Source organism: Somniosus microcephalus, chromosome 6 (genome assembly GCF_052327205.1).
Source record: "Somniosus microcephalus isolate GS21.2 chromosome 6, FLI_Smic_1.0, whole genome shotgun sequence".
Classification (NCBI taxonomy): domain Eukaryota; kingdom Metazoa; phylum Chordata; class Chondrichthyes; order Squaliformes; family Somniosidae; genus Somniosus; species Somniosus microcephalus.
The window spans coordinates 30,902,824-30,922,941 of record NC_140992.1 but is presented as its reverse complement, the minus strand read 5'-3'; the positions used below and the strand labels follow the sequence as shown (position 1 = coordinate 30,922,941).

General features: G+C 42.4%; 1 protein-coding gene across 2 annotated transcripts in view; it reads right to left on the bottom strand.

Annotated features, from left to right (window-relative positions):
• rasa2 (RAS p21 protein activator 2) overlaps positions 1-20,118 on the bottom strand; it is a 191,712-nt gene that overhangs the window by 30,204 nt on the left and 141,390 nt on the right. For both annotated transcript variants that reach the window (XM_085989925.1, XM_085989926.1), the window contains 5 exons: positions 15,381-15,537; positions 13,037-13,185; positions 10,896-11,010; positions 8,506-8,580; positions 7,287-7,410 (listed from right to left, as the gene is read on the bottom strand). In XM_085989925.1, the coding sequence (XP_085846051.1) occupies positions 7,287-7,410; positions 8,506-8,580; positions 10,896-11,010; positions 13,037-13,185; positions 15,381-15,537 (620 nt within the window). The remainder of the gene's footprint in view (positions 1-7,286; positions 7,411-8,505; positions 8,581-10,895; positions 11,011-13,036; positions 13,186-15,380; positions 15,538-20,118) is intronic.

The following is a 20,118-nucleotide window of genomic DNA, read 5'->3' as shown; positions in this document are numbered from 1 at the left end:
CAAGTGGAGAGTACTTACTACCCTCAGTGCTTCTTCCAAGTGGTGTTCAACATGGAGGAGTACGGATTAATCAGCTGAGGGAGAGCAGTAGGTGGGAATCAGCAGGAAGTTTCCTTGCCCATGCTTGACCTGAAGCCATGAGACCTCATGGGTCTGGAGTCAATGTTGAGGACTCCCAGGGCCACTCCCTCCCGACTGTATACCACTGTACCGCCACCTCTGGTGGGTCTGTGCTGCCGATGGGACATGGCATACCCAGGGGCAGTGAAGAGAGCTCTGGTGGGTCTGTCCTGCCGATGGGACAAGATATACGCAGGGGTAGTGGGTAGGGAAGAGAAACACAGAGAATCAATGAGTAAAAAAAACTGAATAATCATCATGGGGGATTTCAACTACCCAGATATTAATTGGACAGAAGAGGTAGGTAAAGGGGATAAGGGAATGGAGTTCCTACAATGTGTACAGGACTCCTTTCTAATCCAATATGTAAAAAGCCCAAAAAGGGAGGATTTGCTATTGGATCTAGTAATGGGGAATGAACCAGAGCAGATAAGAGAAGTAAAAGTAAGGGAATGTCGAAGCAATAGTGACCATATTATAATATGCTTTAAGATAATTGAGAAGGACATAAGTATGACCAAAACTAGGGTAATAGATTGGAGAAAAGCTGATTTTGAGGGGCTGAGAATAGAACTTGGGAAAATAAAATGGGCAACAATATTGGCAAACAACAATGGGAAACATTTAAAACGGTGTTCAGAGTGCAGGAACACTATATTCCACTAAAAGGAAAGAACAAACTAAACACTAATGAGACTCCATGGATGAATAAAGCCACAAGGGAACAATTGAGGGTAAAGAAAGAGGCATACATTAAGTACATAAACAGCAGGGGAGTGCATGATAAGGGAGACTACGAAGAGATTAGGAGAGAAGTCAAAAAAACAATTAGGAAGGCAAAGAGGAACTATGAAAATAAATTATCGAGGAACATAAAAAATAGTAAAATATTTTACAGGCATATCAATAAAAAAGGTTGGGATGAGAATAGAGCCATTAAGGGAAAGACAGGATAATACCACAGGTAACGATAGAGAGATGGCAGAAATATTAAATAATTATTCCGCTTCAGTATTTACCAGGGAGATGGAACAGGTGGATATGACATTGGATGATGAGATTAGTAATGAGATAAGTGCATTTAAAATTTAAAAAAAAAGAGGGGATACATTAAATAATCAAACTCAGGATAAAACCCCTGGTCCGGATGGATTACATCCGCGCATTTTAAAAGAATCTAGGGAAGAGATAGCAGAGGCATTACTACACATATTTAATAATTCTTTAGAAAAAGGTGTAGTGTCAGAGGACTGGCGGATAGCTAACGTAATATCTATATTTAAAGGGATAGAACATGTCCAGGGAATTATAGACCAGTCAGCTTATCAGTGATAAGAAAAATGGAATCTCTACTAAAGGAGAAAATAGAAGTGCATCCAGAAACCAAAAACATAGTAATGAATAGTCAGCATGGATTTCAAAAGGGAAAGTCTTGCTTGCCCAACCTCATTGAATTTTTTTTGAAAAGGTAACAGTGAGTAGACAATGGTAATGCAGTAGATTTCATTTATCTAGATTTTCAAAAGGCCTTCGATAAGGTCCCCATAATAGACTGATGAACAAGATCAGCGAATGCGGAGTCAGGGGACAAAGTAGCAGAATGGATTGCTAGCTGGCTTCAGGACAGAAAGCAGAGAGTAGGGGTAAAAGGTAGCGATTCACAGTGGCAGAAGGTAGGTAGTGGTGTTCCACAAGGATTAGTGCTGGGAACACTGTTGTTCACAAGTTATAATAACGATTTAGACTTTGGAATCAAAAACACAATTTCTAAATTTGCAGATGACACCGAATTGTGGGGGATAGTTAATACTGAGGAGGACTGCAACAAATTACAGGAGGACATTAATAAACTTGCAGAATGGGCATATAATTGGCAAACGAAGTTCAACACAGATAAATGTGAGGTATTACATTTTGGTAGGAAGAATAGGGAGGTTACTTATTACTTGGAGGGTGCGAGTCTAGGTGGGGGTAGAGGAACAAAGGGATCTCGGAGTACAAATACACAAATCATTAAAGCTTGTGACACAGGTTAGCAAGGCCATAAAAAAAGCAAACCAAGCACTAGGGTTTATTTATTGAGGTATAGAATTGAAAAGTAGGGAAGTTATGCTAAACCTGTATCGAACCTTGGTTAGACCACACTTGGAGTACTGCGTACAGTTCTGTTCACCATATTATAAAAAGGTTAGAGGCACTGGAGAGGGTACAGAGAAGATGGACAAGGACATCGACAGGCTAAGTAAGTAGGCAGAGATTTGGCAGATGGAATACAATACTGGAAAGTGTGAGGTTATGCACTTTGGCAGGAAAAATCGTAAAGCAAGTTATTATCTTAATGGCAAGAAACTGGAAAGTACTGAAGTACAAAGGGATCTGGGGGTCCTGGTGCACGAAACTCAAAAGGTTAGTATGCAGGTGCAGCAAGTGATTAAGAAGGCCAATGGAATGTTGGCTTTCATTGCTAGGGGGATAGAATATAAAAATAGGGAGGTATTGCTTCAGTTGTACAAGGTATTGGTGAGACCGCACCTGGAATACTGCATACAGTTTTGGTGTCCATACTTAAGAAAAGACATACTTGCTCTCGAGTCAGTACAAAGAAGGTTCACTCGGTTAATCCCGGGGATGAGGGGGTGGACATATGAGGAGCGGTTGAGTAGATTGGGACTCTACTCATTGGAGCTCAGAAGAATGAGAGGCGATCTTATTGAAACAAAAGATTGTGAAGGGGTTGGATCGGGTGGATGCAGGGAAGATGTTCCCGATGATGGGTGAAACTAGAACTAGGGGGCATAGTCTTAGAATAAGGGGCTGCTCTTTCAAAACTGAGATGAGGAGGAACTACTTCACTCAGATGGTGGTAGGTCCATGGAATATGCTGCCCCAAAAAGCTGTAGAAGCTACATCATTACATAAATTTAAAACAGAAATAGACAGTTTCCTAGAAGTAAAGGGAATTAAGGGTTACAGGGAGCGGGCAGGAATTTGGACATGAGTCTAGGTTCGGATCGGTCATGGCCCGGTGGGTAGCGGAGCGGGCCCAGGGGCCGTGTAGCCTGATCCTGCTCCTATTTCGTGTGTCTAATTCTGTTAGATTCAGGAGACGGTTCTGTGATAGTGGATTGGCAGTTAGGATCAGATCAGCCATGATCTTATTGAATGGCGGAGCAGGCTCGAGGGGCCGATTGGCCTACTCCTGCTCCTATTTCTTGTGTTCTACTCCTGCTCCTATTTCTTATGTTCTTATGATACCAGAAATGCGAGGGTATACACATCAGGAAAGGATGAACAGGCTGGGTCTCTATTCTCTTGAAAAAAGGCTGAGGGGTAATCTAATAGAGGTCTTTAAAATTATGAAAGGTTTTGATAGAGTGGATACAGAGAGAATGTTTCCACTTGTGGGGAAGAGCTTAACTTGAGGCCATCAATATAAGATAGGCACCAAGAAATCCAATAGGGAATTCAGAAGAAACTTCTTTACCCAGGGAGTGGTGAGAATGTGGAACTCGCTACCACAGGGAGTGGTTGAAGTGAAAAATATAGATGCATTTAAAGGGAGGCTAGACAAGCATATGAGGGAGAAGGGGTTAGAGGGTGCGTTGATAGATTTAGATGAGGAAAATATGGGAGGAGGCTTGACTGGGGCATAAACACCGGCATGGACTGGTTGGGCCAAATGGCCTGTTTCTGTACCGTTTATCCTATGTAGTTCCACATAATGGAATTAGGATTACTGGTGGGAAGTCAAGGGATGGAAGCCAAGTGTACAGGAAGAAATACTGCCAGGACTTTTCTATTCCTTTCAAAGTAATTTTTTTGCAATTTTTCCCAAATGAGAAATGTTTGAATTTCTGGGACTCGCTGGTTTAATTTTACATATTCATCCAGTTTAAGCGCTTTGGGGCATTCCGAGGTCATAAAAGGCACTATATGAATGCAAGTTATTTCCTGCTTCAAACTCAGTAAATCTAGGTCACCTCATACTCATTTTGAAGTATTAGGGCTTGGGAATTTCACCTGGATTTAATGGCCAGGGTTTTGTACTCCTGCATTAGTCAGCCTATAATTTTCCGGCTATTAGAATAAATGGACAGAAGCTAGCGAGTGCAGAAGCAGAAAACCACTGGCCTGGAGTACGCATCTAACCTGATAAAAAAATCCACATTTACCTTCAGGCTCCTGGACTTCGGAGACTTTGGGTCCTAGCCCTGCAGGCATACGCCTGCGTAAAGGCGCATTGATCTCAGGGACGCAGACAGCTTGGAAGCGTCCCTGGGATCACGTGGGTCGGGTCCTCCAACCAGAAAGGAGAATTCCTCAACATGCTTATGGGGATTCCATTTATGAACGGAATCCTAATTAGCATATAAGGAATCCCCAAATAATTAAATAATTTAGACAACTGGAATAAAAATAAATGTTCCTATTTTCAAATTTAATTAAAAGTCCCTTCAATAAAGGATATACAATAAAAAAAAAATTAAATATTTTAATCTGGGCCAAAATTTACATTTAAAATTAGTTAATGTTTGTGAATGATTTTTTTTATTTTAAAATGTTTAATTTAGAGGTTGATATTAAACGCTGGTGAAAGCAGGTGCATGCGGAAACCCGGAACTTGTGGGGCCTTTTTGATGGCTTCCGACAGCGTACGCTGAGCATACGCAGTCATCGAGCGCGCAAAATCCAGGCCAACCTGTTTGAATTAAGCTGATTAATGAGAAATTTCAAGAACGCTTTCATGACTGCAGGTATGGTTACTCAACAGAGCAGTTGGATCCTGCATTACAGAGCCTTTGATACATTGTGTAGTGGTATATATCAATGGGTTACTACACAACCAAACCTAAAATGGAAGTATTCTGGATCGCAGACACCAGAAGTCAATGGCCCAGAAATTCGAGTCGGGGGCTTCCCGCGGGTGCAAGCCCCCGACCTGCACTTACCTTGCGCGCCAGCCGTTGAGCTGTGGGCCCCCGTGGAATTCCGATCCGGGGCCTGGTCCAGCTGCCGGCGCGCAGTGCTTGCGTATCCCAGGGGCGCAGTTAGTTTGATGCGTCCCCTGGGATCACGTGGGCCATGGGGAGCCAATCGGAGCAGGGAATGCTCCATTCATAAGTCTGACAGGAAGTGCTGTCAAGACTTATAAATACTACGGCCCCAAAATAGCACTAAATCTTCAAATAAAATTTAAAAAAATCACGTTTTTTAAATAAACTATAAAGTATATGAAATAACTATTTTAAACAATAATTTAAATTTGAAAAAAATAATTACATTTTCTAATGGGGCTAAAAATAAACTTACCTTGCTTTAAAGTATTTAAAAATAATAAACCGGTGGAAAAAATGTTTTAATTGTAATTAATTCACCACTTACCTTGTAAAAAGCAGGCCTTACGCCTGCTTTTTATATTTCTAAATTCTGCAGGCTTACGTTCCCGGAAAAACCTGTAAAAAAGACCGAAGTTCGATGCGCATGCGTTCGGCCTCTGAACCCCTTCGTTCAGAGGAACGTAAGTGCCGGTTTCCCGTGCATGCAGGAAACCGGCACTTCCATCGGGCCTACGGGTGAGTACCCCGTGCGTACTCACCCGTGGAGACCCGAATTTCTGGGCCAATGCAAGCAGCAAATAGAGCCCATTGCATGAGTTTCTCAAATGCTAGGCTAGAGCGCCATCCAGTGGTTAAAAAGCACAATGCATATCTGAACAATTAGCACAAATAGGACCCCAACTAAAGGCTTTGGTAAAGTGCAATGGTGAAATAATTACCCAAGCGAGAGTTGCCACCTTCTATGTGGAGTATTTACTCCACTTCTTACCACCCCCTCCATTTTACTTAATTTTCTTGTTTATTTCCCGTTCACTAAAGTGAACTTATCCATTAACCATAAACAACATAGCCCAAAATCAAAATATATCATGTGTAGTGCAAACAGTACAGAAATTATGGCACCCATAAAAATAACACATACAAAATGCTCATGGGATTAATTCAATATGAAGGTGGGTATGCATCGAGAGGCAAGGTGGAATGGGCATCAGCAGTTCACTCAGTGCCTGCAGATGATCGCACTGAGGGGCACCATGGAAATCAGGATAGAACCTCAAGGGACTCTGGAAACAACAGTTTGGGGTTGAGCTAGGACATGGATCCAAAGTAAATGCTCAACGGTTACACCCTCAGGAGGATGAGCTGCAAAGGATGCACAGAACACTGAACCCTTTTTGCCACATTCCTTCATTCTCCAGTAGGCATCGCCTTTCCACTGGGAATGCGATGAAGGCATTTCCCCTAGCAAACACAAGCGCCAGTCACCTGCTTGAAACAGGAACGAACAGCAGACTGGCTTATCTGACAGATGTCTCCTGTAGTAGGCCTGGAAGGATCCTGCTGCATAGAAGTTTAATGCTGTGGTAACCATCACAGATATAGAAAGAGCCATCCTAGTTCCCTGAAGTTGTTTAAAAATCAGTAAGCAGCAAGTGTCACAGCTCAGTTACTGACTCTGCAGTGAAATAGAGAAGCCAAAGATTCCAGCAAGATGTGTCATAGAAAGTTTAAGGCATTAGCAAAAAGGAGGAAATAAAAATATGCAAGCTGTTGAATGCACAAGTAAATGTTCATCGTCAAAAAAATTAGACTCGATGTTCAACGAAACAGCTTTAAGAGACACTCCAAAGTAGGCAAGGACCATTTCCCTGTCACATAGCCATTTGATATGGGTGGGGAACTTGTCGGCGAGTGGAGGCTCACCAGAAGTTGTGAAATTCAGTGTGGGGCCTCATCTGTCTAAGCATGCCAATTAAATGAGGTTCACAGGTGTGTAACACAGTATCATTCAGCCCCTCAAAATTGCCAATTGAGAAATTGAGTGTATTGTAAAGCGAGCACACAAGGAACTGAGCCTGATTTTGTCGTCACCAATTAGGCTTCCCTCTGCCAGGTTTAACAGCTCAAAAGAACTCAAAATCTTAGATCAAGCAGGACACTGTGACAATACTATTTTAATAGCTCCATCACTAAGAGCAATTAGATACAATGCAAAGGAGCTTGGTTTTAATTTTCAACCATTAATCTGCTGCATTATATTTGGTTTCACAAAAACCTTTTTGGCACAAAAATTGAATTGTTTGAAATATCATGACTTTCATCTCTTACCTGGAAATTGTTTCCTTGCCAATTTTTGTAGCGAATTAAACACCTCGCACATTAAGGTGGGACAACTCATACTGGACTGTACAATCACATTGAACACTCTTTCAACATACTGGCGTAGGTTCGCCTGCAAATTTGAAAATAAATTGAAAAAGTAACATTTGCATTCGAGTGGAAGTTCAATTCACAACATTAGAAGGGATCCTCCTCAAGCGAATAACATAAATTGGTATACAAATAAGATTGCTCCTATTTCTTATGTTCTTATTCCCACTACAGATTACTGCTCCGAATTTTGAATGCTCTGCCTTTCCTCGCCCTCACCTCCAAGTTCTGCCATCAATATGACCTGGTATTTAGCTGGCTGATCCAACAACAGACCTGCTGGCTCACACCTCTGCCATGTACCTGTGACTCATCACAAAGAGTACTGGCCAAAAGCTTTTACCCTCAGCAACAGTGCTAAAACAGTATGTACTCACCTCTAGCTATTTTGTTGGCAACCTCCACGGTATATTCAGTGAAGCTGCGAGCTGACTATTGCTAGCGATGAGTGCGTACTGCCTTGAGCACTTCCCTCTGTTAAGGGACAATGGCTAGAACTGGAGGAATATTTTTAATTCAGTTCTCTTGGTCTGACATGTCTGCTGGTTTCAGTTGCAGGAGAGTTTGTGGGATAGCAGTTTGCTAGCAGAGCCATTGATAGCAGTACTTGCCTACTGCCAGCAAAATTCAAGATCTGCACTTTTCTTGTTGTAGGTAACCAAAATAAACTGACTAATGGAAATAACAACAGAAAATGCTGGAAAACCTCAGCAGGTCAGGCAACATCCGTGGACAGAAATTTGAGTTGACGTTTCGGGTCAAACCCTTCTTCAAAACTGGAAAGAAAAGATAGATCGGAGGCAGGGCTGCGATCAGACAAAAGAATAAAAGAAACAAAAGTAAAAAAAGAGACAATAAAAGGTATTAGAAGCTAGACGAGATGGTAATAGGCTGAGATTAGGTGTAAAGTGAACTGGCAGGGCAAGAGATAGCTGCCAGGTGAGAACTGAATAATGGGATTGGAGCTAATCAAGGTGCCACTGCATGAAGTTTAAAACAGTACACTAAAATCAGTTGGTTAAGACAGTTTTACAGTAGGTTATAAAACTAGCTTCTCCACTCCATACAAGTTAAATTATATATTAAAAATCAAAGCAATTGCTGACACTGTACATACCTTATTCACCTCAACATTATCACCTTCCTTTAGCTTTATAGGATCAATCTCACAGGTTTTGCATGAGTCACAAATCTAAACAAACAAAATTCTCAATTAACCTCTAGTGAGGATGACATTAATATTCTTAAATAATAATACATTTTACTAGTTGAATGAAGCAGTCCTTTTTTTTTTAAACTTGTGGACTCAAATTGGGGGATCTTGCTGGAGGAAGCAGTTAAATTTGTTGACAGTAGTGCTAGTGCTCCTGGATGTGGAGAGTGGGTCTCTTCAGCTGCTCAGGAAGCAGGGTCATGTTGCTCCAGTGGCAGGCCGATTTATGGGCTTCATTTCCCAGGGACTTCCTGGGTCTCTAAGAGCTGTATTATTGGATAACTGTTTGTCACAATTGACCCCTCTTAGTCAAATAATATCTTCCATTGTGTCATCACAGCAGCATGGTACAACAGGCATGTGGTTCCCCAGATACAAGGACAAGTGGGGAGGGAGTTTAGTGGAAGACAGTTTGATCATTTGAAATAAATATTTTGATATAAAAATGGCAAACCAAAAGTACCATCTGGTCAATGAGCAATACTTCTGACAGGTGGCTAAGGATGGGGAGATGGTGATGCCTCAGAGTGTATCTTGCTTGGCAACATGAGTTGAGCACAGACTTTTAGCCCATGCCTCAGAACACGTCTGCATAGCAAACGAAAATGTGCAGTTGGTAAATGTCTCTCTCCCAGCATCATTTGTAGGAAAAATATCCAGGAAATGAGATCACAATATTTGTGGATGCGTGTGCATGTTCACTGAAAAAAGATTTTGCAGCAACACTCAACTAGAGAACTAATGACTCTAAACCAGATTACGGTGATAAGCAATATCACAGAATTGTTACAAATGAGATAGGCAAACAAATAATGAGACATAATGGGGGGGGGGGGGGGAATGATAGAGAGTGGAAAACAAATAGTATAGGAACCAAAATTAGTGTGATAGACAACAACTACTTGCATTTATATAGTACCTTTAACATAGTCAAAAACATTCCAAAGCCCTTCACAGGAGCGTTAAACAAAATTTGACACGGAGCCAGAGATTTTCGGACAGGTGACCAAAAGTTTGGTGAGGGGTAGGTTTTAGTGACAGTCTTAATGGAAGAGAGACAGGCAGAGAGTCCGAGTGGTTTAGGGAGGGAATACCAGAGCTTAGGGCCTCGGAAGCTGAAGACATGACCGCCAATGGTGGAGCGATGGAAATCAGGGATGCACAAGAGGCCAGAATTGGAGGAACGCAGACATCTCGGAGGGTTGTAGGACTGGAGGAGGTTACAGAGATAGGGAGGGACGATGCAATGGAGAGATTTGAATATTCGGATGAGAATTTTAAATTTGAGGCGTTGCCGGGCCGGGAGTCAATGTAGGTCAGCGAGCACAGGGGTGATGGGTGAAGGGGCAGCTGCGTTTTGGACGAACTGAAGTTTACAGAGGGTGGAAGGTGGGAGGCCGGCCAGGAAAGCATTGGAATAGCTGAGTCTACATAAGAAATAGGAGGAGTAGGCCATTCGGCCCCTTGAGCCTGCTCCGCCATTCAATAAGAACATGGCTGATCTTCTACCTCAACTCCACTTTCCTGCACTATCCCCATATCCCTTGATTTCCTTAATTTCCAAAAATCTATCGATCTGTCTTGAATATACTGAATGACTGAGCCTCCAGAGCCCTCTGGGTAGAGTCTGGAGGTAACAAAAACAAATGGAGGAAAATATACCCAAATGGTTGATCTCCTGTGCAATTGCTCATTAGTTCTATAGTTTGAGCAGCAGGCGAGCTGAGGCAGGGGCAGAGGCGGGCGATGTTACGGAGGTGCTGATGGAGAGCTCAGCTCAGGGTCAAATAGGTTGCGAACAGCCTGGTTCAGCCTCAAAACGTGGCCAGGGAGGAGGATGGTGTCGGTGGCCAGGGAACAGAGTTTGTGGCGGGGACCGAGACAATGGTTTCGGTTTTCCCAATATTTAATTGGAGGACATTTTTTACGCATGCAATACCGGACAAGCAGCGTGACAAATTAGAGGCAGTGGAAGGGACGAGAGGTGGAGGTCGGGTAGAGCTGGGTGTCGTTAGTGCATATGTGGAAGCTGGCGTTGTTTTCGAATGATGTCACAGCATGTAGATGAGAAATAGGAGGGGGCCCAAGGATAAATCAAGGCAGCAACAGTTACAGGAGAGAGAAAGTTTAAAAAAAAATTGTTCTTCAGCAATTGCACAGGAGATCAACCATAGGGGTATATTTTCCTCTATTTGCTGTTCATGGAAAAGTTGGCGCGAGTATAAATTAGGAAGTATATTAATGGAACTAGGAAAATAAACCCATATCTGTAAGAATATAAAGCAGTATCTTACTTCATCTAAAATGGGCTTTAGAGTCACTTTCAGATAATGCTTTCCAACCAGTTTCATTGTTTCATCAATACATCGAGTGGCCAGAGAGTTTCCCCTGAAGATAGTGTTGGCTTCTCTACAAAAACAAAGAAACAGGCTACATCAGAGATCTCATTAGTTTTCTGAAAACTGCTCAGAACTGGAATTTTGCCATCTGGCAGCACACAGTGCACAATAAATCCAACAGTCATTCGAGGGCAAACACCCTTAAAGCACTGTTCTACTGTATCGTCTCACTGTTGCGGTTATTAGTGCAGGATGAAAATACACTTTTTAAAAGCAAGACAACTAAAACAACGTAACTGATAAAAACATCCTGCCTCATCACAGATGCTCAGAGATGTCTTGCAACATGAATCATTTACCCGATGCGTAGGATTGCTGTTTGTTACAGCTTCAAACCAGACTTATTGCACCACCACTTATGCACACAATGACTCTTAAACTACCACCATTGTGTCTCGGGATAATGCAGATTGTCCTGCGTTAAACCTACCCTCCATCCCCAAAATAAATCTCCTCAGCTTTTATTACATATCATTTCATACACCATCAATTGAAGCAAGTCATCCATAATTAGAAACAGAACAGAACTGTAAGCTTAGTGTTGGCGGTGGAGGAGCTAGATCACAGGATAAACTAATGGAGCATTCAGTCATTTGTTCCTGCAATGTATTGGCAAATGGTAGATAATGAACACAGTGGTATGAAGCAGTAACCTGAAGAAATTTGTTTGAGCAAATTTTAGAGCAGCAAGCTGGGTAGCAACAGGAAGTGAAGCTAACCACGAGAACAATGGTACCTTACTGTTAAACATCCCATCCGCCAACTAGCCTGGGGCAAGCTGATTGACAGCTATGAAAGAGACTCTATGACAACATAAATCAACTGGGCTCAAGTCCCACTCCAGAGACTTGAGCACAAAAATCTAGGTCAACAGCCCAGTGCAGTACTGAGGGAGTGCTGCACTGTCAGAGGTGCCATCTTTCAGATGAGATGTTAAACCAAGGCCCCATCTGCTCTCTCAGTTGGATGCAAAAGATCCCATGGCATTTTTTCCCCAAAGATGAGCAGGCGAGTTATCCCCAGTGTCCTGGCCAATATTTATCCCTCAATCAACATAACAAGAAACAGAGATTATCTGGTCATTATCACATTGCTGTTTGTGGGAGCTTGCTGTGCTCAAATTGGCTTTTCCTACATTACAACAGTGACTACACCTCAAAAGTACTTAATTGGCTGTAAAGCACTTTGGGACATCCCAAGGCCCTAAAAGGTGCTATATAAATTCAAGTCTGTCTTTCTTTCTGGTGCACTTGCCCCCTTCTTCTGATCTTCCAGTGGACTTGACCCCTGTGCCAATCATGATTCCAATCCTCTGATGTACCCAACCCCTAGTTGAGATACTTCTGATACACCTGTATCCCACTTCCAATCCTTCAGTTTCTTTTGCACTCTTTCAGTCCTATATACCGCACTGACTCACTTATCTGTAACTATGGTTACATTTTTATCCCTTTTTAAGATTTAGTTCAACTGGTTAAAGTTCAAACATCAGTTTGGGCGAGTGAAAGTTAACTTAGGAGAGCTCATTAAAAAAAAACACACTCCACAACCAACTAGTAAGTTTCAGAGAAAAAAAATTATGGTACTGTTGTAAGCCCACAGCAGCATAGCAACAGCATGAATTGTGGGCCAGCCTCAACCAAGATCTTAGTAGTTATAAATTCACAGGATAAAAACTGCCCATACTCTTCACAAATTGGCAATCTTATTTATAGCAGCTGAAAGGACTGATATGGGAAATGGAAATGCCATATTGGCACAGTAGGCGCTGTTCTTGAGGATGTGATTGAAGCTCATTGCTTGGACGGAGTAAAAAGAGCTTTACTAGGGATCAAGCAAACCCAGATCAGTTACAACAGTTGCCAGATCAAACGCTGGAAATGTGGTCCACCACGTAGCTCCATCCGTTCCTCAGATACAATTTTCTTTTTTAAATATAAAGTTCTAGATCAGAACCAATGATAAAACAACCTCCTGCTCCTCCCAGGACGTGGCAATAAAGCGAGACCAACCACTGAAGTAACTAATAGACTTACTGTGTCTGCTGGAGATCCAACTCGGCTATGGCACGAAGGAAAGGAACCAGCTTCTTGTGATGCAACAGCAGCCGTACAAGTGGTAACACTGCTTCTTGTTTCTCACGACACACCTCACCCAGAATGTGGACTGCTGAGGCGGATATAGGCTTGAATGAAAAAGAGAAAGAGAATAGATAAGCAACACTGCAAAGTAACCTCAGACTGATTTGTTGCAAGTCACCATTTTAACCACTTATAGCTGCTCTCCACCTTTCCTCTGTCCACACAAATAGTTCTCAATAATCTTTAGGATGTAGGTCATATCTCTCTAATACAATACAGACTATAAACCTAGTAGATAACAGTACACATTGTTAGTATGTCAAGAACATCTTATTTACTTGAGCGCTAAGCCGGTTCTTTAATAAAAAGTGGACTAGACTTGCCCACTACACACTGCTGCTGTAATGTCACTTATTAGATTATGTATGACAATGCCAACAGCCAACCAGGATATTCCTTGAACAGAGTCGGTGGGAACCAAACCAAATTTCAGCAAAAGGAATATCAATTCAATACAAACCTCAACATTATTCATAAGATAAGCCATTTCTCAAAATGTATATCTTTAGGTAATGATCTCATTCTTAAACAATATTAGCCTGAGGCTAATATATTAAATTTCATTTGAGACCCAGTTTTTGCTCCACATTTAGACATTAGGAAAAATTGGACCCTTTTAAGGCACAAACGGCCTGCTGAAGTTAGATACCTGATGTAATGACATGAAGAAATAACCTTAAGCAGTTTGAGCATGTGTACGCAATGAGCATTCAGCAGTATCTGGGCCATGACGCCATTCAGGTCCTATGTTGTTTTTCCTTTCAACAACATTGCTGTTTCCATAGCAATGAAGGGTATTGTACATGGCTTGGGCGTGTTTATTTCATCAGATTTAGATTTTCTTTAATCACTAGATAAAGCAAATGCTAGTAAAAGCAGGGGGACTGATGGATATTTTGGCAGTGAAAATGGGATTTGACGTTTCTCTGCAACAAGTACATTAATTGTTGCTCATTTAGAAAAGGTTATGTTCAAGCAAGTAACGCAAGGTGTATGCAGTTAAAGCGACAATTATACACAAAAGTGCAATAATGTCTGCTTTGAAAAAGCAAAAGATTTAGAATGTTGCTGAGCTGTTATACAATATTGTGACCCTCCTAAGTTTACCAGCAGATGGTGTTGGTGCTTTTTTTTTTAAATAAGAGGCCAACTGCAGCCGACAGATAATTTTTTGGAGCTACCAGCAGTGGTGTATTAACACTATGTAATAAGGGACCACTTATGTTCTTAATGTAGAGACATTTTGTAATAGCACACAAAATCAGGATGGTAGCTAGCAACATTCCCGCTAAGCTGCGTGGCTGTCTGGAGATTCCGCGCCGACCTCTTACCAGCTTTTCTGCCCAGCCCATTAAAGGGACTGCGTACCCCCCAAAAAATTAGGGGGAGCATTGGTAGCTACTATTAATCCCTTTTAAAAGGCCTCTTGTGATTGAAGGTTAACTTTTGTAGTGAAGATCACTCGTTAGTGGAGGCTCCAAGAGGGGCATGTTCTTCAATAATGGGGTATACACAGATAATTGTCTGAAACTGCAGCTTGCCTTTTTAAAATGTTACAAATATGATGCACATTTCACTCGGTCACAGCTGCACAGCCTCAGCGTGACTGCCCAAGTATCCAAAAATCCTATGATTGAAAGATACTCTGTATACCCGAGCAGGGATAGCTTTCAATTCAAATTCCATGTGTCCTTCTGTAATGTACATCTCTCCATTCCTTTATTAGCAAATTTAAAAAAAATCAAACCACCTGACTGGTTTCACTCATCCTGCTTCTCTGCCCCTCCCTGTAACCTGACAGCACACAGGATCCAGTGTCGAGGGTGCTCTGGGGGTTGGTTCCCAGGATGTTAGAGTTGTTTGAGAAAGTGTGGGCTGACATGCCTTCCAACTTCTCTCGCTCTACCATCCCCAACCACCATCTGCTCCAATTCAGCATAAAAGGAATTAAGGAAAGTAAATACTTCAATTTATATAGCACCTTTCACAACTGCCCAAGAGAGCATTAGAATAGTTGAAATAACAGTGATATCCTAGTGAGGCACAGTGGATAAGTAGACAAATTTGCCATGTTTCTTTAGATACAAAGGCAACACTGTTGCTCACTATGGAGACCTTTCATCAGAATAAGGAGCCAGAACTACTTTATTACACTGGAATACATGCATTCTGTAAAGCTGCATCACATCTTACAGGCAAAGAGCAACAAGCTTCTCGGCCTCTGCCAGTAAATAATTACCTTGACATCTGATGACTTTAGCAGCAGGTCATTAAGAGAACTGTAGTACTGGGAGGGAAGCACATAATCTTCGTTGTAGAATATAGACAGCCGAAGCGAGCCCAAGTCTTCTGATTTTGCAGACTTGTTTCCATTGTCCTTTGGTTGTAGTAAGTACCTGTTCAATGACAGTGTGCACACTGGTTTGAGCCCTTCCAAATAAAACACTAAATATTCCAGAGACAACTAATGACATAATTGGCTATTAACAATGAATTGATCCTATCAATTTTGGTATGAACTAAAATTATATTGCAGTACAAGTGGTGCTAGAATTATGCAATGTTTATGCAATTGGTGCTGTGGATTACCAACCAGTAACAGTATGTGGTTTGAGGGTGACAAGGCCATGTTAATTCAGCAAAAATGTAGCATGATTAATTCTTTGCAAAATCTATGTACTATGTTGACTTAGCTCCATATTCATGCATTCCTCCCTGGCAGCAATGCACAGTAAAAGTACACATAAACTAACACATGCATAACAAGAATCTGTTTCCGCACACCAGGTACATAAGCACTATTAGCATCAATTCTAGAAGTAGCGAGACAAGGTTGACATCGTTTTACACCAGAATTGTTTTTCACATCTCCCAAGTATCATGGTACAGTACTAACAATGTTCAGGCCAAAAGGTTTGCCTGGCCAGGTACAGTTACTAAAGCAGTCACAGTAATGGCACAGAAAATCAATTTCCTCTCCCTCTCAACTGTTTGAAATCAATACTCAAATGAGGAGTCAGAGATTATTTTGTTTGCACACAAGAATGACAAAGGGGCACAGCTTCCAGTCACATTTCCCTTTCAAAAAACTTTTACACAACTGAACTGTAGGATTACTGAAGTCTATGTAAAATTGCTCCACTTATCTGATAATGTGAACAATAAGCAATGTGTTAGTTTGTTTAGTTAATTGAAAACACGTCACGCCAAGTGTGTTGGACGATAGAGAGAGAAACTGGGGCACATACAGACAGAGGCTTTTTGAAATAGAAAAGCTGCTAGGGCAGTCAGGTTTGTATAGGAAAAACTGTAAAAGCTTTCGCCGAGAAGAAGTTAGACACAATCTTGTTTAAATCATGCAAGGCCACCCACTGATGTGGGCTTTCGTGGTGTGTTCCTTATTTTATATTAATATGCAAAGATAAATTGCAGAGATTGATTCTAATCCTTACTGTAAAATAAAACATAATTTCATATCTGGCCTCATCTTGAAAAGCGTTTGCTTGGTCTGTCTTCGCAGAAACGGAAGCAGCACATGTGCAAAAGGCACAAAGAGTCAGTTCAGGGCACAAGGGGATACTGTTACATTGCTGGATAATGTTATCATATAAGCCGATATAGGACAGCGCGAGCCAATTCGCATAAAAGATGCTCAAGATTGCTGATGAGACCAGTGAACGCCACATTCTGAAGAACGTAGGCCTGAACCAGCACCATGTGCGATCCTATCCAGTTTATATTTATGGCACTGGACTACGTTCTTTTAAAACACTTCTCCCGGTGAAGTTGACTGTACAGTGGCACTGACTGCATCCATGTAGATTGTCCATTATGCACAGTCTCATTCCCTCAACTGAGTAGGATAGTGTGTAGGTGATTGCGGTAGTAGGGAAATGGGGACAAAATACAAATGAAAGACCATTAATGGTCTATTAAGATTTTTTTCATGGTCTGACCAATGTATTATTTTGTATAATGCTCGTGGTTTATTGCAGTAGCTGTTGACCAGAGATTATAGTCTTTTCTCCATGAAAGAAGGAGTTCATAGGAACACTCCATAGAGTCATACAGCATGGATAGAGGCCCTTCGGCCCATCGTGTCCGCGCCGGCCATCACGCTCTGTCTAATCTAATCCCATATTCCAGCATTTGGTCCGTAGCCTTGTATGCTATGGCATTTCAAGTGCTCATCCAAATGCGTCTTGAATGTTGTGAGGGTTCCAGCCTCCACAACCCTTTCGGGCAGTGAGTTCCAGACTCCAACCACCCTCTGGGTGAAAAAGTTCTTTCTCAAATCCCCTCTAAACCTCCCACCCTTTACCTTGAATCTATGCCCCCTAGTTATTGACCCTTCTACTAAGGGAAAAAGCTCCTTAGCATCCATCCTATCTATGCCCCTCATAATTTTGTACACCTCAATCATGTCCCCCCTCAGCCTCCTCTGCTCCAAGGAAAACAAACCCAATCTGCCCAGTCTCTCTTCATAGCTGAAGCGTTCCAGCCCTGGTGGCATCCTGGTGAATCTCCTCTGCACCCTCTCCAAAGCTATCACATCCTTCCTGTAGTGTGGTGACCAGAACTGCACACAGTATTCCAGCTGTGGCCTAACCAGTGTTTTATACAGCTCCATCATAACCTCCTTGCTCTTATATTCTATGCCTCGGCTAATGAAGGCAAGTATCCCATATGCCTTTTTTACCACCTTATCCACCTGTTCCGCCGCCTTCAGGGATCTGTGTACTTGCACACCCAGATCCCTCTGACCCTCCGTCTTGCCTAGGGTCTTACCATTCATTGTGTATTCCCTTGCCTTGTTAGTCCCCCCCAAAGTGCATCACCTCGCACTTTTCCGGGTTAAATTCCATTTGCCACTGTTCCGCCCATCTGACCAACCCATCGATATCGTCCTGCAGACTGAGACTACCCTCCTCGCTATTTACCACCCTACCAATTTTTGTATCATCCGCGAACTTACTGATCATACCTTTTACATTCATATCCAAGTCATTAATATAGACCACAAACAGCAAGGGACCCAGCACCGATCCCTGTGGTACCCCACTGGCCACAGGCTTCCAGTCACAAAAACAACCTTCGACCATCACCCTCTGCCACTAAGCCAGTTTTGTATCCAACGTGCCAAGGCACCCTGGATTCCATGGGCTCTTACCTTCTTGACCAGTCTCCTGTGCGGGACTTTATCGGAGGCCTTACTGAAATCCATGTATACCACATCCACTGCGTTACCCTCATCCACACACCTAGTCACCCCCTCAAAAAATTCAATCAAATTAGTCAGACATGATCTTCCCTTGACAAAGCCATGTTGACTATCCCGGATTAATCCTTGCCTCTCCAAGTGGAGACTAATTTTGTCCCTCAGAATTTTTTCCAATAATTTTCCCACCACTGATGTTAGGCTCACTGGCCTGTAGTTCCCCGGTTTTTCCCTACTCCCCTTCTTGAATAATGGAACTAAATTAGCGGTTCTCCAGTCCTCTGGCACATCCCCTGTGGCCAGAGAGGTTCTGAATATGTGTGTTAGAGCCCCCGCAATCTCTTCCTTTGCCTCACACAGCAGCCTGGGATACATTTCATCCGGGCCTGGGGATTTATCCATTTTTAGGCCTGCTAAAACCGCCAATACCTCCTCCCTCTCGATGTTAATGTGTTCCAGCATATCACAGTCCCCCCGCCCTATTTCTATGTCTACATCGTCCCTCTCCATAGTGAAAACAGATGCAAAAAATTCATTTAGAACCCCTCCTACATCTTCCAGCTCCACACACAGATTGCCACTTTTGTCCCTAATGGGCCCTATTTTTTCCCTAGTTATCCTCTTACCCTTAATATACTTATAAAACATCTTAGGATTTTCCTTTATTTTGCTCGCCAGTGTTATTTCATGGCCCCTCCTTGATCTCCTAATTTCTTTTTTAAGTAGCCCCCTGCACTTTTTGTACTCCTCTAGGGCTTCCTCCGTCTTTAGCCTTTTGTATCTGCCAAAAGCCCTCCTTTTTTTTCTAATCCATTCTCGTATATCCCCTGACATCCACGGTTCCCTGTGGTTTTTGGAACCACCCTTGACCTTTACGGGAACATGTTGCCATTGTATGATCTCAATCTCCCTTCTGAAAGCCTCCCATTGCTCCGATGCGGATTTTTCTACAAGTAGCTGATCCCAGTCCATTTTGGCCAGATCCTGCCTTATCCTATTAAAATCGGCCTTCCCCCAATTTAGAACCTTTATTTCCGGCCCATCACTGTCCTTTTCCATGACCACCTTAAATCTCACCATATTATGGTCACTGTCACCAAAGTGCTCACCTACTAGCACTTCTTCCACTTGGCTGGCCACATTCCCTAGAATTAGGTCCAGTACCGCCCCCTCTTGTAGGACCTTCTACATGCTAGCTCAAAAAGCTCTCCTGGATGCACTTTAAGAATTCTACACCCTCTGTGCCTTTCACACTCTGACTATCCCAGTTAATATTGGGGAAGTTGAAATCCCCCATTATTATTACCCTATTATTTGCACATTTCTCTGAGATTTGCCTATATATCTGTTCCTCTATCTCCCCCTGACTGTTTGGAGGCCTATAGTACACTCCCAGCAAAGTGCTTGCCCCCTTTTTGTTTTTAAGCTCCACCCATATGGCCTCATTAGAGGAACCTGCTAATATGTCATCCCTCCTTACTGCAGTAATTGACTCCTTAATTAGTATTGCTACACCCCCTCCTCTTATACCCCCCCCTCTGTCTCGCCTGAAGATTCTGTACCCGGAATATTGAGCTGCTAGTCTTGCCCCTCCCTCAACCATGTCTCCGTGATAGCAACAATATCATACTCCCATGTGTTTATCAACACCTGCAGTTCATCCACCTTATTTGCAAGACTCCTTGCATTAAAATAGATGCCATCCAGCCTTGCCCTTGTATATTTGCCCTGTCTACCAAGCTGACTTGTTTTTTTCTCT